General features: G+C 44.5%; 2 protein-coding genes across 3 annotated transcripts; one reads left to right on the forward strand and one right to left on the reverse strand.

Annotated features, from left to right (window-relative positions):
- The first annotated feature begins 5,766 nt into the window (after positions 1 to 5,766).
- Positions 5,767 to 8,310, forward strand: Zbtb3 (zinc finger and BTB domain containing 3). 2 transcript variants are annotated; one of them, XM_006995182.4, is made up of 2 exons: positions 5,767 to 6,171; positions 6,420 to 8,310. In XM_006995182.4, the coding sequence occupies exon 2, from the start codon at positions 6,472 to 6,474 to the stop codon at positions 8,026 to 8,028; it is 1,557 nt and encodes a 518-aa protein (XP_006995244.1). In that variant the 5' UTR covers positions 5,767 to 6,171; positions 6,420 to 6,471; the 3' UTR covers positions 8,029 to 8,310. The 2 variants fall into 2 exon arrangements, with proteins under 2 accessions (XP_006995244.1, XP_076415163.1); XM_076559048.1 differs by having other exon boundaries at positions 5,947 to 5,981.
- Positions 8,311 to 12,894: 4,584 nt separating this feature from the next.
- Ttc9c (tetratricopeptide repeat domain 9C) lies at positions 12,895 to 27,451 on the reverse strand. Its single transcript, XM_006995183.4, has 3 exons — positions 25,805 to 27,451; positions 19,630 to 19,812; positions 12,895 to 14,355 (listed from the first exon to the last, which is right to left on the reverse strand). Exons 1-3 carry the CDS (start codon positions 26,040 to 26,042, stop codon positions 14,261 to 14,263), a joined length of 516 nt encoding a protein of 171 aa, XP_006995245.1. The 5' UTR covers positions 26,043 to 27,451; the 3' UTR covers positions 12,895 to 14,260.
- Positions 27,452 to 27,537: the final 86 nt, after the last annotated feature.

A 27,537-nucleotide genomic window follows, 5' to 3' on the forward strand; every position in this document is an offset into this window, starting at 1 on the left:
CACACAGGCGCTCTGTCTTAGATTGGTGAATGCCCCCCCCCCCCAGGCATTACCTGTCTGTGAATACTCATTATCATCATTTGTTGCTCTTTTTAAGAAAGAGTTTCTCTATGTAGCTTTGCGCCTTTCCTGGAACTTACTTTGGAGACCAGGCTGGCCTCGAACTCACAGAGATCCGATTGCCTCTGCCTCCCGAGTGCTGGGATTAAAGGCGTGCGCCGCCACCCGGCTCATTTGTTGCTCTTATAGAGGACCCAGGTTTGATTCCCGCTCACAACCATTTGCAACTTCAATTCCAGGTGACCAGATGCCTTCTTCTGACTTCCTTGGGCACCCACATGCTGTGTGTGTGTGTGTGTGTGTGTGTGTGTGTGTGTGTGTGTGTGTATGTGTATACATATATATGTATGTATGTATATATATATTTACATATACATATATGTAAAACATTTACACACATTTAAAAGAACTTAAACTTTTAAATTTTATTTTAAGGGTTAAAGAAATGGTTCAGTAGTTAAGAACACTTACTGCTCTTGTAAAGGTCCAGGGTTCAATTCCCAGCATCCACAGGGTGGCTCACAACCTTCTGTAACTCCAGTTCCAGAACATCTGATACCCTCTTCTAGCTTCCTTCAGTACTGCATGCAAGTGGTGCACAGGCATACATGCAGGCAGAACACCCATGCACATAAAGTAAAAATAAAGGTAAGTTAGCAGGAGAGATTGCTCAACAGCTAGAGCGCAGGTTATTCTTTCAAAGGATCCAGGTTTGAGTCCCAATACAAACATGGTGGCCCAACCCCTATAACTTCAGTCCTAGGGGATCCAATGCCTTCTCTGGCCGCCATGGGCACTGAGCCCTTGTGGTATACAGACATACATGCAGGCGGAACACTCATACATATTAAATAAAAATAAAGGTTAAAGGTCAGGTGGTGATGGTGCATGCCTAGATTCCTAGTACCAGCAGGCAGATCTCTGAGTTTGAGGTGAGCCTGTCTAGAGAAGAGAACAAGTTCCATGACAGCCAGGGCTACACAGAGAAGGTTAAAAAACCTTTTTAAAGTTTAAAAAATTTTAATACACACAGAATCAATATTGGGTGAAATGATAAATGCCTGGTGAAGACTTTCCAGTTCAGTCCCACACTCCTGTAATGAGCCCCATCCATGCTCTGTGAGCAAGCCAGATCAAGTCATTGGTTTTTCAGGATGTACTTTGGCTTCTCATCAGGGCTGTATAAAGAAAGGGTATAGGAGGCCAAGCCAGTGTGGGCACATGAGTATAATCCCACTACTTAGGAGGCAGAGGCAGGCAGATCTCTGTAAGCAGAAGGCCAACATAATCTATAGATCTAGTTACAGGGCAGCCAGGGAGAAATAGACATAGAGGGACTCTGCCTAGAAAAAAAAAAAAGTGTGAGTTTTCAGGTTATGAACAACTGACCTGTCCCAAAGCTGTGTTTTGACTAATATATATTCTTATGTTTCAGGTTTAATCTGGACCAAAAAAAGCCAGAACATTGCCAAAAACTATCATTTCTGCCTGAAAAGTGTGTAGATGGAACCTCAGAGCTTAGAAGAGCTCTCAAAGTGTGGTGTGGAGAAGAAATATTCATGAGATTGGGAAATCCTCTTCAAACTGCCTATCTGTGAGATCAGGTTTTCTTTATATGCTTCAGTCCAAACAATAAACCATAATAACTCAGAAACCGATGCAAGAATCTAGCTACTGTTTTGTTGTTGGTCTATTTGCACTACACATTTCTTGGTTTGGACAAATATATTTACTTTCTATAAAAAAAATAAATAAAAGATGTTAGCCTTGCCTACCCATGCCCTAGGGGGATCTTTGTGAGTTGAGGTCAGCCTGGCCTACATACTAAGTTCTAGGACATCCAGGGCTACAAAGAGAAACCCTGTCTCGAAGAACCAAAATAAATAAATAAATAAACAAATGATGTTGTGGCTCCCGCAACCATAGCTCCGTGACTGCTGTGAGACATTATTTTGGGGGAGATCTAAACATCTACTTTCTCCCAGATAAGGAATCAAGTACAAATCAAAATTCCAACTTCGTAGACAAACACATTTTTATTTGGGCTATTTACAGAAGTAGAAATGACTCACAGCTATATCACCAAAAGCCTGCCCTAGAATTGGTGATGGCTTTCCACATTTGAAACATCAAACAATCTGCAGGCAGCTACACAGATAGGAGGGTATCTATTCCAGGGAGCTTAGCTGGTCTGAGACTCTTCCAAGGATCTCTGCTAGCCTCTTCTAGGCCTCTCAACTTACCTGAGTGTGTGGATTAGCAGTCCTTACTACTTACATAAGGTTGAGGAGGGAGAGGGCAAATACATTTCAACAGTTTCAGGTTGCTTCCTTCCTAATTTCAGGAGCTTACCTTGCAGGTACGGATGGAATGCTTCATTTCCCTTTAGTTGACAGCGGTTCTCAAACTCCCTAGCCCTTTGACCCTTTAAGTTCCTCATGTTATGGTGACCTCCAACCATAAAGTTATTTTTGTTGCTACTTCATAACTGTAATTTTGTTACTGTTATGAATTGTAATGAAAATACCTGTTATGTCTGGTGATATACTGTGCACCCCAATACAACTTATCTGGGGATCAGAGGACAGAGCCAGCTACTAGATTAGACATAGAGGCCAGACAGTGGTGGCACACACCTTTAATCCCAGTACTGGGAAGCACACACACTTTTAATCCCAAGAAAGGACATGGCTGGGCAAAGAAAGTTATATAAGTCATGAGGAAACAGGAACTAAAGACAGGTCAGCTGAGATGATTTTGGGTGAAAACTCAGAGGATTTCAGTCAGAGGATTCGTGGAGTTGGTGAGGAACTAGGGGGTGGCTTTTCTGCTTCTCTGATCTTTCAGCTTTTACTCCTATATGTGGTACCGGTTTTTTTTTTTTTTTTTTTTATTAAAAGACCATCTAAGATTTGAACATCAGGTCTCTTGACCCACAGGTTGAGAAGTACTGCTTTAGCACATCCTAAGTCTCAAAGTCTCCAAGATAGTATGTTTTATCTCGGAGGAAACTACTACACAATAGTTGTAGAGGGCATTTTTTTTTGTATGAGCAAGGCAAGCAGGACCCTGTGTTCAATTCCCAGCAAGAGAGAAAGCAAAAGTAAAGGCCGGGCGGTGGTGGCGCACGCCTTTAATCCCAGCACTTGGGAGGCAGAGGCAGGCGGATCTCTGTGAGTTCGAGGCCAGCCTGGGCTACCAAGTGAGTTCCAGGAAAGGCGCAAAGCTACACAAGAGAAACCCTGTCTCAAAAAACCAAAAAAAAAAAAAAAAAAAAAAAAAAAGAGAGAAAGCAAAAGTAAGATTAAGATTACTCTTGGGGTGTCGATGGTCCACACCTTTAATCCCGGTACTCAGGAAGCAAATGCAAATGTATCTCTGAGTTCAAGGCCAGCTGCTGGACAGTCCAAGTTCCAGGCCGGTAAGCATTCATGGGCTTGCTGTCATTCCTTTTTGGGTGACAGGGTCTTATTATGTAGCCATGGATAACGTGAGATTTGCTTTATAAACCAGGCTTGCCATGAGCTTTTGACAATCTCCTGTCTTTGCTTCTGAAGTCCTGGGACTACATGCCACAAAGCAATGCTTGGTGTGGAATGACAGGGACTGACACTCTCCTGAAAACCTTGTGCAATACACATCTGTCAGGGGCAGACAAGACACAGGGATTACCTTGCTCTACAGCCCTTTCCTCTGTGAATCTAGCGACTCTCAAATTTTTTCAAGTTATTTGTGGTGGTGAACATCTGTAATCCCAGGATTTAGAAAGTAGGAAGAAGATCAGGAGTGCAAAGTCATTCTTGACTACAATAGCACATGTGAGGACAGTCTGTGCTAAGTGAGGCCCTGTCTTAAAAAAAAGGAAAAAGGTTGGGTGGAGAGTTCTCTAGCAGTAGCCATCTTTGACAGCTGTGATGGTACCTGCCTACAGTTCCAGAAGGTGAGGTACAGGCAGGAGCACACCAAGTTCCAGGTCAAACTGGGCTATATGGGGAAATTCTATTTCAAGCACAAAAGAAGTAGCTACACTGGAAAGAAAAAGAAAGAAGGAAGGAAGGAAGGAAGGAAGGAAGGAAGGAAGGAAGGAAGGAAGGAAGGAAGGAAGGAAGGAAGAAAAAAAGAAAGAAAGAAAGAAAGAAAGAAAGAAAGAAAGAAAGAAAGAAAGAAAGAAAGAAAGAAAGAAAGAAAGAAAAGAAAGGAAAAAAGCCCTCCAGTCTTGGGACTATTCATTTTGAAGGGCTCACTGTGCAGCTCAGGCCAGCCCGGAACTCACTATATTGACTAGGCTGGCTTTTAACTCAGAGATCTGCCTGCCTCTGCTTTCCAGGTGCTGGGATTAGAAGTGCATACCACCTACATGGGTTTTATGTCGTCCAGGCTGTCCTGGAACTAGGTAGTTCAGGCTGGCCTTAAAATTCTGATGATCTGTGTTTTTTGTTTGTTTGTTTTATTTTGTTTTTGTTTTTGTTTTTGTTTTTGGAGACAGGGTTTCTCTGTGTAGCTTTGCGCCTTTCCTGGATCTCACTCTGTAGACCAGGCTGGCCTCGAAATCACAAAGATCCACCTGGCTCTGCCTCCCAAGTGCTGCGATTAAAGGTGTGTGCCACCACCGCCCGGCTTAAAGCATTTTTTTTTTCCGAGACAGGGTTTCTCTGTGTAGCTTTGGTGCCTGTCCTGGATATCACTCTGTAGACCAAGCTGGCCTCAAACTCACAGTGATACGCCTGCCGCTGCCTCCCGAGTGCTGGGATTAAAGGCATGTGCCACGACTGCTCTGTGTTCTGAATTGCTGGTATTGTAAATACCACCACCACATGCAGATAATGAGACCATACAAGACTATCCTCAGAGCCAAACTGCCATCATTTTCAGGACTCTGGCTGGGTCTGCAGGTAGAAGATCACCTCAGCTGGGTTTCCTGACTATTGACTTATCTTTATAGGAGGAGAGGTTGTAGACTGTCAAGGGACCCTCACCTGAGTATCCAGCTACTCCCCTCAACCAGTTGTATACAATTCTTCCCTAATAGCACTTGGCCTGGGATCTCCAGGAGGCACTAAAATATATAGGTGGAGGATGACTTGAGTAGGGGGCCCATCTATGAGGCTATCAGAGAGATAACACCTATGCTGGCTAAACGCTTTCCAGTGGGGCTTCTGGGGTGACTCATCTACACTCCTGTAAGTAATCCCTCACCTATGCTCTATGAGTAAGTCCAATAAATTCACTGGAGCCCAAGGGTGAGCTTTGATGGCATAGCACCTTGGCTTATCATCGAGATCTTAGAGAAGAGATTTATAACAACCAAGACATTCTTAGTTCTGTCCTCCAGTCCTTTTTACTGGCACTTGCCTAGAGGACAGTCCATCATCTTCACCCTAAGTCCTACAGTGTAAATTGAAGTGGTAGTTCCCTGACCCCACTACTGAGCCTGGAAATAGTAGGGGATGCTGGAATTTTTGAGGAAGTTCACAAAGTTACCGCCCACTGTTCTCGGCAGTCTGGTGTAGACCTGGGCCTACATGTTACACACCAGTTTATTGTGTCTCTCCTTCTAAGAACTCTGCCGCAAGAACGCGTTATTTACTCTCGCATACACTGCGCAGGTGCTAACCTCGCGCCCCATCCAGGCGCGTAATCTTTCCACGGGAAACAGGTAAGTGAAGAAATTCAGCCAATCCCTGAGGGCTCTGGGGCAAAGAAGGCGGGATGAGGAAGAAAAGTTTAGGACAGGAGCAACAACCAATCGTGAGCGTCGACGCCTGAACGATGGCAGAGACTGCCCATTTGGAGAAGCCGGTTATCGAGGGGCGGGGTAGTGCATAGTGAGCCAATCCACGACGGGAGAGGGCAAGCTCGAGCCAATTAGGACGGCGAAGGTGGGAAGGGGCGGAGCTTTCCTGGTGGCTGCTAGGTCGTGGGTGAGGGCTCAGCTTTCTCTTCTAGTTCCTACGCTGGGAGTCCTTATCCCTGGAATGCGAGAGGGAGAGGCGCAGGAAGTTCCGGGACCGGGGCGTGAAGGCATCGCCCGGGAAAGCTTGGGCGCGAAAGACAGTCCTAGTTGGATGAGTCACTGGAAGGCACCGGCTCGGACCGAGGAAGCAGAGGCTGGTTAGGAGGCGGGACTTCCGGGGGCAGGGCTTTTTCGAATAGGGGCGGGGACGATCCCTAAGGTTAGGTCTAGGGGGCGGAGCCAACAGATCTTTGGGTGTGACCTGGGAGGAAGAAGGGCAGTTAACTGAAACATGGTTTGGGGGGCATGTGCTGCCAGAGGCCTTGGGTGGGAAGCCCTAGTTAAGAACTGACGTGGAGGTTGCTGTGGAAGTTACCTCCCCTAACTCACTGTCTTTTCTTCCCAGGGAGCTACTGGTGGGGAAACTTTGTTGGGCACCCTTCCCTCCTTGGGGTGCTATGGAGTTCCCAGAACACAGTCAGCAGCTGCTTCAGAGCCTGCGGGAGCAGCGGTCCCAGGGTTTCCTTTGTGACTGCACTGTGATGGTTGGTAGCACCCAGTTCTTGGCCCATCGGGCTGTGCTGGCCTCCTGCAGTCCCTTCTTTCAGCTTTTCTACAAGGAGCGGGAATTGGACAAGAGGGATCTGGTGTGTATTCACAATGAGATTGTCACAGCCCCAGCCTTTGGGTTGCTGCTGGACTTTATGTATGCTGGCCAGCTGGCCCTTAGGGGGGATACCCCTCTAGAAGATGTGCTGGCCGCTGCCAGCTACTTGCACATGAATGACATCGTCAAGGTGTGCAAACAGCGGTTGCAAGCCCGGGCTCTGGCCGAGGCAGACAGTACCAAGAAGGAAGAGGAAAGCAGTCCTGCCACTATGGAGTTTTTGTCAGGCAGTTCCCGTGGCCCCCAGCCTTTGCTGGCGGCAGTCGAGCAGTCAGCCCGCTGGAGCAAAGAGGAATGGAAGGGTCCCGCCACTCCCTTACCCATCGCTCATTCTGCAGATGAGCCACCAGTGTCTGGTGGAGCTGACACTACACAGCCTAGCATGGAAGTTGACTCACCACATCTGCGGGCACCTCCCCCACCCGCGGCTGACGTCTCTGCCTCTCTTGCCAGCCCCAGTAGCTCTACAGAGACCATTCCTGTCAACTACTTCTCTTCCGGCCTTCCAGCGGTTTCAGTGGAGCCCTTGACTCCTCTTGATGTGGTTCCGGAGAGTCTGAGGGTGGTGGAACCGAGGGATCCTGGAGGATCATTGCAAGGCTTCTATCCTCCAGCTCCGGCCCCGCCCCCAGCCCCAGCCCCAGTTCTGTCCCAGGCTCCAGCCCCAGTGGAAGCTGAACTGGTCCAGGTGAAAGTAGAAGCTATTGTGATCTCTGATGAGGAAACTGACTTGTCAGAGGAACAGCCTCAGGGACCTGAAGGGCTGTTCCCATCTGGAGGTGCAATGTATGGGGGGCAGCCTTCACAGCCAGACACTTTTGAGGAGCCAGGGCCAACAGGACTAGAGGAGATGGGGCCAGGCGACCACTTCCTGCCTCCAGAATCTCATCTCCCGTACCATCTGCTGCCAGGTCCAGGGCAATATCATCGAGGACTGGTGACCTCACCCCTGCCTGCACCCCCGGCCCTGCATGAGCCGCTTTACCCTCCTTCTGAGTATGAAGCAGCTCCAGGGAGCTTTGGGGGTTTCACAGAGGATGTTCCCACCTGCAAGACATGTGGAAAGACCTTCTCGTGTTCTTATACACTCCGACGACACGCCACCGTGCACACACGAGAGCGACCCTATGAGTGCCGCTATTGCCTACGCAGCTACACACAGTCAGGGGACCTCTACCGCCACATCCGCAAGGCTCACAATGAGGACCTGGCCAAACGCAGCAAACCAGACCCAGAGGCTAGCTCCATTCTAGGGGTGCAGCCCCTCTCTGGCTCCCAAACAACAGAGAGACAAAGCAGTGGTGGTGGAGGACCACCCAAAGATTTTGTACTTGGTCCTAAAAATTAACATCTGGGGAGCATGAACTGATGCCAGGCCTGCTCTTACTTTGTTAAGATGGCCACAGAGAAGGTTGGAGGCATCTCGTCATTCCTACGGGGTGGCAGAATGAAGGTTCTTCCCAAGCTGAAGGTGTTTACCCTTTTCTTTGTCCAGCCAGATAAGCAGGACATTATGGGGCAGAGCAGGTCAGCCAGGATTCTCCAAGGGCACTGGGAATTTTTCTGAGGTGTAACTGCTTCTCATTTCACATTCTGGAACATAAAACTAGCAGTGAATTATCCCTTTGAACTGGTGTTGGCTGGTTTCTTCCACAGGTCTGCATGTGTTCATGTCTGCCCTCTAGTTCTTTTATTTGACACCTGCATTGGGTAAGCATGTGGGTCTGGTTGCTTATGAGGCAAAAAGTGAAATAGGAAGAGTGCAAATAGGGGATTTTACACATGGTTTACATAGTCGAACTTGTGTGTTCTGGGCTATATTGGGCACTTCATGTACTCATTTAATCCTTGACAACTTCCAGGGAGTACTAGCCCGACCCCCTTTCAGATACAAAGAAACTTGAGACTCAGGACTCATTCATTTGTTTAGGGTCATAGAGCTGGTTAAGGAGAAAGCTAGGATTTGAACTTGGCTAGTGACTCCAGATAATAATCGTGATGGAACCATACTGGTTTATAATAATGTTCAAAGCAGGTAGTTAGCCAACAACCAGTTGTTTTCTTTCTTTCTTTTTTAAGATTTATTTATTTGCTATGAGGTGGTGGCTCATGCCTTCAGTCCCAACACTGGGAAGCAGAGGCAGATCTCTGAGTTCCAGGATGGCCGGGCTACACAGAAAAACCCTGTTTTGAAAAACAAAACAAAATTTATTCTTTTATATATATGGGTTTTTGGCTACATGTATGTCTGTGTGGCACATGCATGCCTGTTATCTGCTGAGGCTACAAGAGGGCATTGGATCCTCTAGAACTGGAGTTATGGATAGTTATGAATCACCATGTGGGTGCTGGGGATTGAATCTGGGTCCTCTTGAAGAACAGCAGGTGATCATAACCACTGAGCCATCTCTCCAGCCCCAGAAGTTGTTTTCTTATTCTGTTGAGTGCTCGGCTTTGTTCCCTTACCTTGTCTCTTCTGCATTGGACCAAGAAAGATCTTTGGTTGGGTGTTTTGACAACAGACACTATATTGATAACTTGGAAATTTTTGCCTTTTTGTGAATTTTAATTGAGGTCTCAGAAGATGAGAAACTGGTGAGAGAAAACAGTGTGCTGTATGGAGAGGGACTTTTATGGGATTTTCAATACCTGAGGAGGAATTGAAATGACAGATGCTTGGGAAAGCTAAGGCAGGAAACCCCATGAGAATTTTATAGTCATCTATGACCCTTACTTCCAAAGTGTGGGACTGGAGACTGATTGGAGACCGATTGCTCACCTAGCCTGAGACCCTAGGGGTTTGATCCCTAGCACTCCAAAAAGAAAGTAAAGTTGTGATAACAGCAGCCTAAAGCTTGAAGCACTCACCAAGTTATATAGGTAGTTACTGGCAATAGAGATAGTAAAAAAACGAGAGTTTGAAGTGTTGAGTTAGGATATGGGAAAGAGCTCAATGTAAATGAAGCAACTTCCAGGCTGTGAAGAGGGGAGCTATTGAGCAGATTAGCCAGGTGCCCTACAAACATCCTCTCCTGGCACACAAAGCCCTAAATGCAAATCAAGCAGGAAGGAAAACTGAAAAGGGTCAAAATAAAAGCAGGCTTTCTTCACTTCTTTGCCCTCCTCTGGGGTCTGTGTCACACTGGGGACTGTAAGCTCTTCCAGCTGCACCACTGCTGTTTTTGAGATAGAAAGGAGACTTAACAGTGAAGATCTGGCCAAAGAAAGCTCCCTTGATGAGGCATTATGGGAAGAAAGAGTTGATGGTTTTTTGTTTTGTTTTGCTGTTGAGAAAATTCTAAAGCTGGGTACAAGTACAATGGCAGCTACCGATAATCCTAGCTACTTGGCAGGTGGAGGAAGCTAATCTGAGGGGAAAAGGAAGACCCATCTTCCCCATAACGAAGAATAAATTGTATACTTGTCACACTCCTCTTCCTCCTCTTTGGATCCTTCTTCCCTTCCTTTCTTTCTCCCTTCCCTTTTTGGAGACAGGGTCTCTTGTAGCCCAGTATGGCCCTGAACTTGCTAAGTAGCTGAGGATGACCTTGCCCTCCGTCCTGATCCACTTGCCTTTAACCCCAAGTTCTGATGTTATAGGCATATACTACTATGCCTACCTCCTTGGTCTTTTGAGAAAGGGTCTTGCTATGTACCATAGGCTAGCCTGAAACTAGATCTTCTGCCTTAGTCTTATCAGTACTGTATGTACAACCAGGTCCAGCTCACATTCCTTATATTAGCCTAACTGTCTACCAATTGTATTTATGCAAATGTACTCTTGCCTTAATTCCTCCAAGAAAGGGCAAAATAAAAATAAAAATAAAATGTATTCTAGGTGAGTGGAGCACCTTTTCCAGTCTTTCCTACAGTAAATAGCAAAAAGCCTGTAAGAACTAATTCCCTTCAAGAGGGTGAGTTTTATAGTTTTTGATTTCTCATTTAAAGAAGGAGGGGGGCACTGGGTTGAAAAAATTATGTTGCCTCCCAGTACTTGGGAGGCAGAGGCAGGCGTATCATTGTGAGTTCGAGGCCAGCCTGGTCTACAGAGCAAGATCCAGGACAGGCTACAAAGCTACACAGAGAAACCCTGTCTCGGAAAAAAAACAAGAACAACAAAACTATGTTGCCTTAGAATATAAGTTCCTCAAAGTAAGGAACAATGTCCTTATGGAACTGATGTAGATTCTCTAAAACAGCCTGAATAACAGTCACTACTGGGCTAGTCAGGTCACAGCCTTTGGCCAATACTTAACTGAAGAGTCAGTGGGAGATTATGTGCCTAGCATGCATGAAGCCCTGGATTCTATTCTTAGCACAGAAGGAGAAAGAAAAAGAACCCATGAATAAGTAAATACACCTCCATTTTTAAAGATAAGTGGTACTTGCCAATAGTTCTAGCTACTTGGAAGGCTTAGGCAGACGGCTCACTTGAGCTCAATAGATTGGGCTAGCTTGGGCAACTTAAGAACCAGTGTGTAAATAATATAGCTGGTGTGTTGCCTCATGCCTATAATCTTAGTACCTGGGAGACTGACACAGGAGGATTCCCATGATGCCAAGGGCAGCAAAGGCTACAGAGACATTAAAAACTTAAAAATATATTAAAATCATTTTGGGGCAGGATTAGGCAAGAGCTCTACCACAAAGCTACACCCTTAACATATTGACTAAACACTAATATAGGTAATATGTAAATAGAATTTGAGGCAAAACTATGAAGGTGGTGGGTCTAAATTTGGGGGATACAGTCTCAAACTGCTATTTATGTGTTATCCTTCACACACATCACAAAGGCTTTCTCTCCATTCAAAATCTTCAAATCTTCCCTCCACAAACTTCTGAACACAGATATTTAGGGATCCTCTGTGGCTGACTCAAGATGTAGGCTTGTCAGATCTCTTCAAGACCTGAGTCAGGTTACCTTCCTTTGTCTACTTTTTTTTTGTTCCTTAAAGTCTCTGTGGGGAACTGGACTTCAAAATAAAAGCTGCCATATACGTCTGATCACCAGGTTAATGTTATCTCTTAGGAAGGCTAAGAAAATGATCAGTGAAATAAATTTCTAAGATGCATTGCGAATACCAGTTTTATTTTTTCTCTCATTGATGTAGTTGACAGCTTAATTGAATATCAGATTTGTTCACAACAACCAGAAAGCAAAACCAGCTCCAAAGGAGTGAAGCGTGCCAGGCAGGATTAGAGCATTTGGGAGGCAGAGGTGGGAGAATCTGTGAGTTCAAGGGCAGCCTGGTCTACAGAGTGAGTTCTAGTACAGCCAGGGCTATGTAGAGAAACCCTGTCTTGAAAAACAAAACAAAAAGTGAAACATGCATGATGACAAAGATTTTAAATTCACTTGTAGACACAGATTGGACCTGATTCCAAAAAGACAAGTGGATATTTATAACTGAGAGGTAGTGTTGAGATTTGTACATGGAAATTTACTAAGAAGAAACTTCAAAGATAAGGGGTCTCTGACTAACCAATTGTGACAGGATTCACCATGACAAGATTTTGCCAAAGCAGTATAGGAATTTTTTCCATCTATTTTGAGTTTTTAAGACATGATCTTGTTAGGGAAGCTCATCTAGTATGAAATTCAGTATATAGCCTCATAGCAATCCTCCTGCCTCACCCTGAGTGCTGAGATTACAGGCATAAGCTAAGTTTAGCAAATTAAGAAGCTTGGATGATAAAGAAAATATTCTACTTTACTTAGTTCTCTCTTTGGATTTTTTAGATTATTTGGTAGCAAGCCTTTTGTTGTAGCTTGATGAATGTATTATTTAAATTATAGGGAGGAACAAAGAAGAGTAGTGTATTGGCAGAGTGTGGGATGTTATTAATAAAGTAGACCGATCCCACCCCTAGAAACATAGTTGTATTATGATTACATGATAGCAAATGAGTGACACATGCCTGTTATCTCCACCTATAATGGTAGAGGCCTGCTACATGGTCTTAGCTACTAATTGGCACCCATGACATAGACACAATCCACAGAGTAAACAGAATGACAAAGCAGCCATTGGCTGATGAACCCCACAGAGGCAGGACTGCACCAGATCTGCGCCCTGAACCCAGGAACAACACAGCTTCCCCAGGGTCCTATCAGGTCATTCCAAGACTAAGCAATAACTGTCTTTGCTTGTAGTTTCCTTCCTCTGTGAGGGCCTGAGCTCAAAAATAGAGTGACAGATGACAAGGAGGCTTGGGTTCTGTCATGCTTTATTATGATACTCTTTCAAGAAGATAATGTCTTTCAGAAAAATGAACACACTTTAGAAATGCATCTATTAAAAATTAAAACATGGACAGCCAGTGCTACACAAAGAAACCTTGTCCAAGATACAAAAACAAACAAAAACTACTTTGGGGCCGACTATGTAGCTCAATGATAGGGTGCTTGTCTAGCATGTATAAGACAGGTTCAAATCCTGTACCACACATACAGACACACCATAAAAACCTCACTAGCCCATGGGTTCCTTTTTGGCATGAGGACAGAGAGCTTTTAAATACTTTTAACTACTTAAGTGCTTGACTCTAATTTTTTTTTAAAAACAGGGTTTCATGTATTCCAAACATTTACTTCAGAAGTTTTAAAACAGAATAGATTAAAGACAAATAAGTTATACTATGTTAATGATCTGAGCATAAGCAATATCAAGGACTAGAAATTGCCAGGAGAGGAGAAAAAAAAGAAAAAAAAAAAAAAAAAAAAAAGGAAAGAGCTGGGCAGTGGTGGTCCACATCTTTAATCCCAACACTCAGGAGCAGAGACAGATTTCTCAGAGTTTGAGTTCAGCCTATTCTACAGAGACAGTTCCAGGATAGCCAAGGCTAGGCAGAGAAACCCTGTCTTGAAGAAAACCAGAACCAACCAACCAAGCAAAAAAGGAGATCAATTTATATAACAATTTGATTTTGTTGTTGTTTAGTTCATTATTTTTGCAGCACTGGGGAATCAAACCCAGGGCCTTGTACATGGTAGGTAAGCAGTCTACCACTGAGCTACATCCTCAGCCCCAAAACAATTCATTCAAATCCTTAAATATACTTGGGCTCAATTTATATTCATCTAGTTTCTTTCTCTCTCTCTCTCTCTCTCTCTCTCACACACACACACACACACACACACACACACACACACACACACACACACTATTTCCCACGGGGGAAAACAAAGGCATCTGAGGAAACAGCAAACGATTCCTTTCTGCCTGTCCTTCCTACTAAATCCTTCACTGGCCCTCTCCTCTGTGTCTCAACACCTCCAATAACATCTCATGAAATCCACGCCACAAATACAGTTGATGCCACCCACAGTGGACGATGCTTTCTGGTCTGTTTCTAAAGGCAAATGATATGGATTGCAAGCCATACAAACATACTGGGGATGGACGATAAAGGATGCAGATAGTCTAAGTCGCAAAGGGCTTGTGCAGAACAGGAACAATAGAAATCCACCTGGGTCAGAGGTAAGGGGTGAATTTCTCTTGCTGAGGCTCAGGTTTCTCTTGATGGGTCTTTAGTGGTCCACTTGATTTCAAGTTGAGAAGCATCTTTTTACTTCATTAACCAAACATGCCCAGATACAGCTGCTTCTCTTTCCTATGGTAGCTGCTGAGTTCTGACTGTGTCAACTGGAGGTACCGCCGGACATTGGCATCTTCAAAGACAATGAAAAAGGCAATTACAGATAGACCATAATGGCCCAATGGACCAGAGAGCACTGTTAACACTCCCAGTTACTTTAATTCTCCAAAATCTGAATGTATCACAATTATTCCATGCAATTATAAGTTCTATTACTTAATATGGCACTGTCAACTCCTTTTTTTTCCCCCTGGGTTTTCAAGACAGGGTTTCTCTGTGTAGCCCTGGCTGGCCTGAAACTCATAAAAATCTGCCTGCCTCTGCCTTCTGAATGCTGGAACTAAAGGCGTGTGCCAACTGCACCTGGCTATTTTTTTATTTTTAAAGATGTAGTCTGCCGTGTTGCCCAGATTGGTCTTGAACTTACAGGGTAAGTGACCCTCTTGCCTCAGCCTCTCATAATAGTTGGGACTATAGATGTGTGCCATTGTGCCTGCCCACTCAAGTAGCATTTCATAACAAAGCTGGGCGGTGGTGGCGCACGCCTCTAATCCCAGCACTCAGGAGGCAGAGGTTAGTGGAAATCTGTGACTTCAAGGCTAGCCTGGTCTACAAAGCGAGTTCTAGGAAGGGCACAAAGCTACACAGAGAAACCCTGTCTTGAAAAGCCAAAACCAAAAAAAAAAAAAAAAAAAAAAGAGAGAGAAGCAGGTAGATCTCTCTGTGTTTGAGGCGATCCTGGTCTACATAGTGAGTTCCAGGACAGCCAGGACCATGTAGTAAGAACCTGTCAAAAATGAAGAAAAAAAGAAACGTAAAAAAAGCCAGGCAGTGGTAGTGTAGGCCTTTAATCCCAGCACTCAGGAGGCAGAGGCAATGAGTTTGAGGCCAGACTGGTCTACAGAGCAAGTTCTAGGACAGCCAGGTTTACATAGATAAACCCTGTCTTGGAAAACAAGCAAATAAATAAATAAATAAACAAAGAAAGAAAAGAAAAGAAAAAAAAAAAAAGGAGACACAATATTCAATGTTAAACCAACCAACACAGAAATGAACCTGCCATCTGCTGCAGTTTCCTTTCTGTCCTGAAAACCAAGTGCCAAATCTGAAATTCTCCCAGTCAGTGGCTTCTTTTTCTAGGTCACACCTGGAGTTAGCTGAGCTAAAAGATAAGGTAATAGCTAAATCGAGGGCCAGCTCCCGTCGGGAGAGCAGGCTGAATGATGATGATGATCACGTTCATTCACTGGGATCCACTAACACACTTTTTAAAAGGTAGAGAGTTTAAAACAAAGTTCCTAAACTGGATACTGTGGCACATATCTATAACATCAGCACTTGGGAATTAGAGGGGAGGGGATCAGAAGTTCAAGGCCAGCCTGTGCTACAAATTGAGCTTGAAATGAGCCTGAGCTACATGAGACCCTGTCTTCAAAAATTGGAAAAAAAAAAGAAGAAAAAAGAAGTTCCTAAAATTTCCATTATGGTGACACACACCTATAACCTCAGTACTCAGAAGGCCAAGGCAGGTGAATCACAAGTTTCAATGCCAGCTGGGGCAGTAGATAGACTCCAGGTTGGCCAGGGCTATATAGTGAAATTCTGTCCCACAAAATCCCCAAATAAATAAATTAGTTAATTTAAGTTAATAAGGACATGGATATATAATAAGGACATGCAGAATATTTGTTTATCTATGCAAAGATGTGTTGCATTTGTTTAACTATGTAAAGATGTGTTGTATTTGTTTAATGTGATAGAGGCGTGGTATATTTGTTTATGTTGTAGAATATTTGTTTAACTATGCAAAGATGTGTTGCATTTGTTTAATTATGTGAAGATGTGTTGCTGTTTTACCTTGCCTGCCTAAGGCGCCTGATTGGTCCAATAAAAAGTTGAATGGCCAATAGCGAGGGAGAAGGTATAGGTGAAACTTCCGGCAGGGAGAGTGAGCAGGAGGAGGAATTGTGGCTCTGAAGAAAGAGAAGAGATACCAGGGGCCAGCCAGCCAGAAATGGAGGAAGCAGGAAAGTAGGACATAGAGAGTGAAAGAAAGCCCCAAGGCAAAACAGAAATGAATAGAAACAGGTTAAATTAAGTTAAAAGAACTAGTGGCACAAGCCTAAGCTAAGGCTGAGCATTCATAATTAATAATAAGTCTCTATGTCTTTATTTCAGAGCTGGTTGGCAGACCAAAGAAAATTCCAACTACATGGGTATAGCACCTAGTAGGTACAATGTCCTGAGTATGGTTCCCAGCAGTAAAACAAAAAAGCAGGGAAGGTGGGTTTTTTTTTGGTTTGTTTTTTTAAGACAGGGTTTCTCTGTGTAGTTTTTATTGGTGGCTGTCCTGGATCTGGCTCTGTAGACTAGGCTGGCCTCGAATTGACAGTGATCCACCTGGCTCTGTCTCCCGAGTGCCTAGCAAGGGTGGTTTTTTATATACACAGAATTAACAAGCTGGGATGTCACAGGGGTAGAGCATCTGCAGGGCAGACACAGGCCCTGAGTTCGCTGTACAGCACAGCAATATAAACCGAAACAGGCTTATATATACATGAACTACTGACTTATAGAGCTGGTACAGGGAATATGAATACATATGCCTGTTTAAACATAAATGGTCCTAAGGATACCGACAGAACTGATAGTTGCTTTCCTGTGGATGAGGTGGTTAGCTCCTATAATCCCAGTATTCCTCAGGGAGGCTGGCACTAGGGATGCAGTTGCGGGCCACACTGGGCTACAAAGGAGAACCCTGTCTCAAAAACACTAAACTACAGACCAGCAAAACGTCCCAGTAGGTAAAGGCACTTGCTGCCCAGCCAGGCTGACAGAGGGTGTCTATTCCCAGAACCCACACAGTGGCAGGAAGCAGCTTCTATTAGCTGTCCTCTGGATTCCACATGCTGTGGCCTGCAAATATCCCAATCCCCACCACACACAAAATAAGTCAAAACCAAAACTCTTAAAAATGCCACAGAAGCCGGGCGGTGGTGGCTCACGCCTTTAATCCCAGCACTCGGGAGGCAGAGCCAGGTGGATCTCTGTGAGTTCGAGGCCAACCTGGGCTACCAAGTGAGTTCCAGGAAAGGCACAAAGCTACACAGAGAAACCCTGTCTCAAAAAAAAAAACCCAAAAAAAAAAAAAAAAAAAAATGCCACAGAAGTAGAACACTTGTTCGTATGCACATTTTTTGTACATGTTCTTTGTTGCTGTTGTTGTTTTTGAGACAAGGTTTCCCTAACAGTACTGGCTGTGTTGTCCTGGAACTTACCTTGTAGTACAGGCTGGCCTCGAACTCACAGAGATCCACCTGCCTTTGTCTCCCTAGTGCTGGGACTAAAGATGTGAGCCACCACCACGCAGCTCACTTTCTTAAATATATGAATGTTCTGTCTTTTTTTAAAATAATATTTTATTAAATCTTTGAGAGTTTCACAATGCATTTAATCATATTCCCCTCCCCTCCTACCCACCCTGCGCCCTCCATTCTCCAACTCCCTCCCCACCCAAGTTTAAGCTGTTTTCTTCTTTTCCAACCCCGTCTAGTCTAGTTTGGGTTGCTCTTGGGAATGGGGCCTGCTCTGGAGTGTGGATGACCTACAAGGGGGTCACATCAGTCAAGAAAACTAACTCCCCCCCCCCCAACAGCTATCAAATGCCAACAGCTCCTCAGCTAGCAAGTTCTTTTCTTCTTTTTCTTTTTGTTTGTTTTTCAAGACAAGGTTTCTCTGTGTAGCCCTGGCTGTCCTAGAACTCATTCTGTAGACCAGGCTGGCCTTGAATTTAGAGAGATCCTCCTGCCTCTGCCTCCCAAGTGCTTGGATCAAAGGCATGTGCCTCAGCTAGGAATTTCATGGCCACCTTCCCTGCTTCCTCCTGGGATTTTTATCTGGCTTGTAGTATCTATTTTTAAAAAAGTTAAAAACTGGGGCTAAAGAGACGTCTCAGCTGTTAAGAACACTTGTTGCTCTTGCAGAGGACCTGCGTTCAGTTCTGGCACCCACATGGGGTCTTGCCACAGGCTGTAATTCTAGTTTCCGAAGATCAAATGACTGCCCTTTTTAGGCCGACAGGCACCAGGCAGATGTGTGGTATACAGATACACGATCAGAATACAGTCCAAGAACAGAATCATGTGAAGGGAATTCTCAGTGCTTGTGAGAAAACTCCAAGAAAACAAGACAAGAGTCTTGTGACCTCAGTTTCTTCAAACACATGAAATTGTGTTTCGAATGTGCTTTGTGCCCTTCCCAGATATGAGTTTCCTTCAGATTATTCATCATAGCTAGCTGCTGTTATTTCTTTATATGCCTCTTTATGTGGAAAAACATGTTTCTGCTGGTCCTTGTGATTGAACACTTTGCTCATGTGATTCTTCTTTTTTTTTGGTTTTTCAAGACAGGGTTTCTCTTTGTAGCTTTGCACCTTTCCTGGAACTCGCTTTATAGACCAGGCTAGCCTCAAACTCACAGAGATCTGCCTGCCTCTGCCTCCCAAGTGCTGGGATTAAAGGTGTGCGCCACCACCACCCGGCCATGTGATTCTTCTTAACCCTCAGAGTATAAATTGTCTGATTATTCAAAGTTAGTTATTGCATGAGATTTTAGTCCACCTCCTTTTTAGGTCCCATTTTCCCAGGTTCACATCACCAACAAAAAGGTAAACCATATACATCTAGTAAAACACTGATACACTTAAAAACAAAAAGGTCTTTAAAAAGGTAAACTGAAAATGCTAAGTAAACTATAACTTCCTTTCCATGGGTACTACTTCAGTGGGACAGGTAGTTTTGTTTGTTTTTCAAGACAGGGTTTCTTTGTGTAGCACTAGTTGTCCTGAAACTTGCTCTGTAGATCAGCCTGGCCTTGAACTCAGAGATCCTCCTGCCTCTGCCACCTGAGTGCAGAGATTAACAGTGTGCGCTACCACCACCCAGCATGAAACAGTTTTGTTTTGAGACAGAGTCTCACGGAGCCCAGATCATCTTCAGACTTGCTACGTAACTAAAGATAACCTTGAACTCTGATCCTCTTGCTTCCACTCCCCAAGTGCTGGGATTACAGGAATGTGCACCACTATGGATGCTTTTATGCAATGCTGGGGATTGAACCCAGAGCTTTGTGCATGCCTTACCAACTAAGCTATATACATCCCACCTCTTTTTTTCTGTTGATTTGTAATAGCTGTACATATTAACAGGTATAGTGCATATAATTCAATACATGATGTATTGAGTGTGTAATATCAGACCACAGCAATTAGCACTCTCATCTCCTTACACACTGATCGTTTCTTTATACTAATTAACAACAGAACCACCTTGATGTCCCTCTCACTCACCTTTAGGTTGCCTGTTGACAGCAGCCAGCAGGTAGTGCCGAGCCTGGTCATAGTCCTGCAGATGGAAGAAGGCTACTCCAGCCCGATATAAGGCCTTGGCATTTTCAGGTTGTCGTTCTAGGACTTTCTGACTGTATTCCCTCACTCGTTCATAGTTCACTGGCTCCATCTGGAGGAGACAGGCTAAAGGATCAAGTTAAAGGGAGAGAGATCAGGAGGGCTTATAGGAGATTCCACTAGCCAGCTCCAGGCATTCCCCAACATTCAGTTATTCAACTAACGCCAAAGTGTCTCCCATATCCATAGCCTCATCTAGGAACTCGAGCTATGAAAGTTTTGACTGACAAGCTGGCTCAGTAGGTAAAGGCTCTTGCCACCAAATTTGTGACTTGTGTTTGATTCCTGGGAAGGAGAGAACTGACTCCCACAAGTTTTCCTCTGTTATTCTCAACATGTGTACAATGTCATGCTTGAGCACACGTGAACACACAATACATAAAGTTTATTTCATTTTATGTGTGTATATATATTTGTATCATATGCATGCAGGAGCCCAAGGTGGTCATAGAGGCATCAGATGCCCTGGAACTGGAGTTACAGATGACTGTGAGCTGCTATATAGGTATGAACCAAACCCAAATCCTCTGCAAGAGCAGTAAGTGCTTTCAACTGGTAAGCCATCTCTCCAGGTTCCATTCTTTAAATTTTTTATTCAAAACTCTCTCAAGTATGGCATGGTGGTACACATCTGTAATCCTAACACTTGGGAGGTAGAGGCAGGAGGATTAGGAATCCAAGGTCACCCTCAGTGTGGTGGTTTGACTACAAAGGGCTTTCATAGGCCCATATAGTTGAATGCTTAGTCCTCAGAGAGTAGCACTATTTGAGACGGATTAGGAGGGTGTCCTTGTTGGAGGAAGTGTGTCACTGGGGGCGGACTTTGAGGTTTCAAAAGCCCATGCCAGGCCCAGTTTTCACTTTCCTGTGCGGCCTGCCGATCAGGATGTAGCTCTCAGCTACTGCTCCAATGCCATGCAGGCCACCATGCTCCCTGCCATCAGGATAATGGACTGACCTCTGAAACTGTAAGCCAGCCCCAATTAAATGCTTTCCTTTATAAGAGTGGCTGTGCTCATGGTGTCTCTTCACAGTAATAGAACACTGACTAAGACAATCAGGTTCTTACTTTGTAGCTCAGGCAGTCCTGAAACTCCGTCTGTAACCCAGGATGGCCTCAAACTCCTGTTGTTCCTCCTGCCTCAAGCTTCCAAGTAGTGGGATTACAGTTCTGTGCCACCATACCAACCTCATTTCCAACAACATATTAATTCACTATTCTCTCGGCTGATTAATGGAAGCCAGAATAAATCTTGGTTAGGAAGCAATGTTCAAGACACTGTTCTGCCTTAAAGAAGGGTTGTAGCTCAGCAGACTGATTGATTGCCTGGCACATTTGAGTCTCTTGAATTCACCAAAAATAAAAGTAAAGTAGGTGGAGCGATGGCTCACTGGTTAAGAAGAGCACACATTGCTCTTGCAGAGGATCCAAGTTTGGTTTCAAGCACCCACACTGCATGGCTAACAACCACCTGTAACTACAGCTCCAGGGAATTTGATGCTTTTTTCTGGACATCAAAGACATCTGCCTTGACATGTACACATATCCATAAAAACACATACACAGAGACACATAATTAAAAATAAAATAAATAGCTGGGTGTGGTGGTGCACACCTTTAACCCCAGCACTCAAGAGGCAAGGGCAGGCAGATCTCTGAGTTTGAGGCCAGCCTGGTCTACAGAGTGAGTTCCAGGACAGCCAGGGATACACAGAGAAACCCTGTCTTAAAACCCTGCCCCCCAAAATAAATAAATGATTTTTTTAAGTAAGAAAAAGGTAAAGAGCCTTGCTTGCTGACCTTGACCTTGATATCCTCCCTATGCTAATTCCCTGCCGGGTTCCGTCCTCCTGAATGCTTAAGGGAAGTTCCTTGTCTGTGTATCCTGCATAATGGGTGTTAACAGCTTAGATGCAAGATTGTAAAACATCTGTAGGGAACTTCTGCCCTCCGGGGTTCTCCCATTGTGCTGTAAGCCTGTATTTAAGACCTCTTCCCTCCTTCAATAAACAGCTTTGGCATTAAAAGAAAAAAAAAAAAAGGCCTATTGACAGGCTGAGACTGTAGGTCAGTAGTTCACCTATCATGTGAGGCCCTGGGTTCAATACCCAATGCTGAGAAAGTACTGAAATATATGACTATAGTTGTGGCTCATTCTGTATTTCTTGTATGTCAAGAGTTGTTACTGCCTGTATCCATCTCCTATGAAAGCTTTATTATTATGGAATGTTCCCCTTGTAAAGTGACCTGTTCTTCGCTGTTATTGTTTTTACTCTAAAGTTTGTTCTATCTGATCATAACGCAGGCATTCCAGCTTTATGTTGTTTGGTACTAATTTTAAAGGGAAAATGTATTTAAAAAAAAAAAAGGTACAGATATATCCGATTTCACAGCTATTGGAATTATATTAAAGTTAAATCATGCTCAGATGGCTGAGATTCAGGTATAATGAAGCCAATAACAAGCTTGGACTAGACTTGCATCCCTGCTATAACAACCCTACACCAAGCAGGCTTTACATGAGGTATTCACCACAGATCAATTAATCCAGCATTTTTACTTCAGCACTTCAACTGATAACTATTTACCTAGCACTAACTATGCTCAAACATTAAACTAAGGAGTAACAAGAAAAGGAAGGCATCTTGATGACAGTTTTAAAATGATACATATATTCTTATGTGTACGAGTGTTTTGTCTCTGTTTATGTATGTGAACCATGTTTGTGCCTGGTGCCTGAGGAGGTGAGAAGGGGTGTTGTATCCTTTGGGACTGGAGTTACAGATGGCTGTAAATCACCATGTGGGCGCTGGGAATTCAACTCTGATTCTCTGCTGGAGTAGCCAGTGTTCCTAACTCTTAGACATCTCTCTAGCCTTGTTTAGTCTAACTAATAACACACCCACCCCCAATTTGATGGGAGAGGTGCTGAAACAGACTTCAAGAGAAATACCTTTCAGTAACGTTGGCCATTACGGGGTGGGGGTTTGGTTGAGTTAGGAGCCCCAGCAACAACCCACAAAACAGAGGAGATTCCTTTTATAGATTTCAGAAGGCAGAGATCTTTGAGCTTAGAGAGGGATCTGAGTTTAACTGCTTAGTAAATAATACAAGATAAGATATAAAGCTCTAAATCCTATAGTCGCACTCTACCTTTGGGCCCCAGCTATGAGGTAGGATTTCAGCAGCTTAGGGAAAGTACTCTAGGGTATAAGGCTTGACGGATCTCCACAGGGGCAGCAACTGCGATCAAGCAATGATTAAATTATGCCTGGGCGTCCCTAAGTGGAAGGTTTACACAAACAAATGAAACTTTAAAGACACTTTGAAGAAAACCAAACATGCTGGAGAGTGAACAGAGTTAAACTGTTGCTTGGTTACTGAGGGCTTCTCTAAGAAAGTAAATTTTATTTATTAATTTTTGTTTTGTTGAGACAGGGTTTCTCTGTGCAGCTCTGGCTGTCCTGGTACTCACTCACTCTGTAGACCAAGTTGGCCTTAAACTCACAGACTGCCTGCCTCTGTCTCCCAAGTGCTAGGATTAAAGGCATGTGCCACTACACCTGGCTCTAAGAAAGTACATTTTAAAAGCTGGGGGTCTACCTAAGCAACAGAGGGCTTGTGGCCTGCTTGCCAGTAGGACAGAACATTCTAATTTCTGAGAAGAGAGCTTCAGAGTCTTTAAAGGTGGAAATGTGCTGTGAGATTTGTGTATATGGAGGAGTCAGAACATGTGAGGCCCTGCAGGCAAAGGTCAAGAGTGGATTTTTCTCTTAAATGTGCCAAGAAGACACTGAGAGTTTTAGGCAGGACTTTGACTTCTTTATCTGTAAAAATGAGGATTATTATGAAGTAGCTGTCAAAATTTTGGTAAAGATGAGAAAAGTTTTAAATAAACTGCCAAATATATCATGGGTATTCAATAAATGAACACTGTTAAATCAGTAAAAACTTTTTTTTTTTAATAGGTCTTACTATGTAGCGCCACGCTAGCCTCAGATTTGTGATTCTCCCTCCTGAGGAATGGCAGAGAGTACAGACGTGTCACCACACAGTCTTTAGAGAGTGCTAATAAACAGTACCTCCTTTGGTCACCTGGGAAGTCAGGACCCTTAAGTGCCCATCTCTGAAACTCCTGTTTCTTTGATTTTGGCCAATTCCTTAGTACATTTTCTACTTTTTAATAGGGCACAGTATCTTGCAATAAGAATTTAAGCTCTGGGAATTAAGACTGGGTATAATTTTAAAGCCACTCGTTGCTAGATTAGTTCTAGTTTCCTTAGACTCATTTGGAAGAATTGTTGTGACACTTAACATACATCATGTCATGAATGAAACATCTATGAATCCCACGTAGCCCTTCTTTCTCAAATGGAACATCCCAGGACTGTACCAATTTTCCAATTTATTCTCACTTGTTTAAGACAGGGTCTTACCATACATCCCAGGCTAGCCTGGACCTCAGACTTCAAGCCACTCTGCTACTTGGACCTTCCCAGTGCTGGGATTATAGGTGTAAAGCACCAGGCCATCTCACTTCTTCTCCTCTGCAGTACTTACTGTCTGATATACCATGTTATTTCCTTTGTTTCATGAATATAGGGATTGTTAACATGTTATCACGTAGTGTTATACTGCTAATCCTCAGCACTTAACTGTTGATCAGAGTTAAGTTAAAACAGCTACTGTTAGGGGATAGGCTATGTACACATTTAGTCCCAGCACTCTGGAGGCAGAGGGAGGCAAGTTCAAGGCCAGCTAAGCTAGCCAGGGTGACACAGACCTTGTTGCAAAAACAAACAAACAAACAAACACACTACCATAATTACTATTATTTGAGTCCAAAAGTATTGCTGGACACAATGGAAAAATACTCTTAACTTTCACCATAACTAATGAGTATTGTAATTTCAAAAATTTTTAGTGCTGATATTGTAGGTTAGTGGCACAGCTTTTGGTCATCATGTGCAAGGCCTGGAGTTCCACAGCTCCACGCCAATACCATATGTATATGTGCATGCAATATGTGTGTGTGTGTATTTGCTTGTTTGTTTGCTTATTTGAGACAGGGTCTCTCTAAGAAGCTTTGGCTGTTCTGGTACTTGCTATGTACACCAGGCTGGCCTCAAACTCATAGAGATCACAAAAATATTTTAAAAACACACTGCCAGATGTGGTGGCTGACACCTGTAACCTCAGCACTTGGGAGCCATAGGCAGAAAGACTGCCAGGAGTTTGGAACCAGCTTGGTCTACACAGTGAGTTTCAAGCCAGGATACATACTGAGTCTCAAGAAAAAGAAAAACAATTTTAAGAAGCAACCAGTAGGAGACATAAAAGCTCCTGACAATATATACAGCCTCAGTTTGCACTGTTAGAATGTCTTTACTATACTGTAAATTAAGTTTTAATTAGTTCTGAGCTTGATTTGTCTATCAGAGAAAAGATTAAAAGGTCTCTTATCAATTAGGTTAATCTTAGCAGAACTGTTCTATCTTCATAAAAAGCCATCTGGAAATGGAAGATGTCCCTGATTTCTACAAAAAGTTATACAATTAAGCACAAGCGATGTACACTATCTAGAGCCAGTAACTTGTTTCCCAAATGTTCAATTCCCTTTAGAAAAGGGCACTTTTCCTCTACAGAAGGCAAAATGTTCTAAAGTTAGCAACACTCCTCCAGATAAGTCCAATGGCAGTCCCACCCTAGATCCACTAGATCAAAGTTTCTGGAGTTAGGGCCTAAGAAGTTATATTTTCACAAATTCTCCAGGTGAAGTTTGAAAAATCCTGCCCGCTTAAGAGTTCTCTACATATTGGAAACAGGTTTCAGTTCATTGCCGAATAACCAGATGATAGCGAAGAAGACAGCGTTCACAAGGGTTCGATGGTCCTGTCTTCTTAGTATGCTTCGTTTTGTTTTTTGAGGGATTCTCTGTGTAGCCCTGGTTGTCCTCGAACTCAGCGATCCACCTGCCTCTGCCTCAGAGTGCTGAGATTAAAGGCATGAGCCACCTTTGCCTTGCTCGACTCACCCACCCTCCAGCCCCGCTCTTACCAGCTAGGTTGTTGTAGCAGTCTGTCTGAGTGGTGTGCAGTATGTTTTCTTGCTCCGGCGTGAGAGCTGGGCCCTCAGGGCCTAGATTGGGTATCGGGGAAGGCAGACTTGGATCCAGACCCCGCAGCTGAAGAAGAGCTCGGTGATACCTACTCACAGCATCTCGGTACTTTCCTTCCCGGTAGCGCTGGTTCCCTTCCTCCTTGAATAGCTGAGCCTCCTGCAGACGCTTCTCCATGATTGTTAGAATTGTTAAATGAAAGACAAACTGAGGCTGTGGAGTTGGGATCAAAATTGTTGGTTTGGGAAGTCTAGTTTGTAAGCAAAAAAAATTACTCTCCTTCAAGAGGATTTGAGCTTTGAGGTTTTTACTACAGTCGATCCTGTTTTCAGTTTCCCAAAGTTCCGCAAAAAAAGCAATAATGTGGAGGTAGTGAAGTCATAGACCAAATGATTTCCAAAAGAAGAGATCCGGGCGTTGAGGATAGACTCTAGGAAGATTCAAAGGCCCAACTAAACAAACATCCGAACTGTGTGACTGCCCGCAAAATTCGTTTCCTTCTTTCTCTGAGGCACACACACCCCCTGACCTGGAAGAAGATGGAGTAGGCGGGAACAACTGAAACAAGTCAGAAAGGCTTCCTTCCCAAGCTTTTTATTTGTCCTTATTCAACAAGCATTTGTCCATGTCTCTGCTGTTAACCGGGGGACCGAAGTGAATGAAGCCGAGCCTCCAGTCCGCAGGCGAGGCGGAAGAGGCTGTGTGCACTGGCAAGCCCAACAACTGCACCACTGCAGTGGCCCGAGCCCGGAAGTCTCCTCCAGGTTGGTAGTTTAAGGGACGGAGCACCGACGGGAAAAGACCCGGCCTGCTAGCAGTTTAGCATCTACTGGGGCGCGCGCATTGCGTCACACCAGCCAATCAGAAACAAGTCCAGAAAAGTAATCCCGCAGAAACGACCCCGCCTCCCCAGCGGACCAACCCCGGGAAAAAAAAAATTCCCGGCCACTGCTCCAATAGGAAAAAAAGCCGCACGATATCAGATGACCAATCAGACCAACAGACTACGATTCAAGCTGACCAATAAGGGAGGCGCAGGGCGGGGTTGGCGCTTCTGTTGCTGGGTAGAAGTTGGAGCACAGTAAGAGGCCCGGCATTGCTCGCTCTTCCTCGGTACTGGAAAGCCCTTTGCCTACGAGCTACCAAAAGAGCTGCTTTGCACCATCCAACCCTCCTGCTTGTCCTCGTTTATTACTCTCAGAAGATGCCGTGAAAGAATAAGCAAGTAAGATAGATATACGGCGCCTCGGCCATGGGGAGCGAGCAGGAAGTAAGAGTATTGACAGGTGGGCGGGGCTCTGGCGCGACTGCGCAGATCCTACCGCTGAAGTACTGAGAGACGGGCGCACACACGCTTCCGTGCTACGAGGCACTTGAGTCGCAGCCAGCCTTGCCGGCTCGGGCGTCCGCGCGGCTGCGCAGTTAAGACGCCTCCGGTGATTGGCCCGGACCTCTGAGGGGGAGGGAGGAGAAGTGAGGGAACTCCGTCGTCCTGGGCGCGCACTCGCCCGCGGTCGAGAACCGAGTATCTAGGCGGCTACTCCTCACTGTCTTGTTTTGGGCTCGGTGAGCCGAAAGGGGCCGGGCAGAAGGAAGGCGACACGAACGCGCCGCGGGGATCGCGCGGACTCACTCCGCCGCTTCCTGCGTGCGCTCACTAGCGCGGGCTCAG

Source organism: Peromyscus maniculatus, chromosome 1 (assembly GCF_049852395.1).
Source record: "Peromyscus maniculatus bairdii isolate BWxNUB_F1_BW_parent chromosome 1, HU_Pman_BW_mat_3.1, whole genome shotgun sequence".
Lineage (NCBI taxonomy): Eukaryota > Metazoa > Chordata > Mammalia > Rodentia > Cricetidae > Peromyscus > Peromyscus maniculatus.

Excerpts from the sequence above, each read along its gene's own strand:
- Zbtb3 (XM_006995182.4), top strand. The coding sequence starts at position 6,472 with ATGGAGTTCCCAGAACACAGTCAGCAGCTGCTTCAGAGCCTGCGGGAG.
- Ttc9c (XM_006995183.4), bottom strand. The coding sequence starts at position 26,042 with ATGGAGAAGCGTCTGCAGGAGGCTCAGCTATTCAAGGAGGAAGGGAAC. Across the intron at positions 19,813-25,804 it reads CTGCTACAACAACCTAGCTG|CCTGTCTCCTCCAGATGGAG; the intron begins GTAAGAGCGGGG and ends TTGATCCTTTAG. Across the intron at positions 14,356-19,629 it reads TGTCAACAGGCAACCTAAAG|ATGCCAATGTCCGGCGGTAC; the intron begins GTGAGTGAGAGG and ends TTGTCTTTGAAG.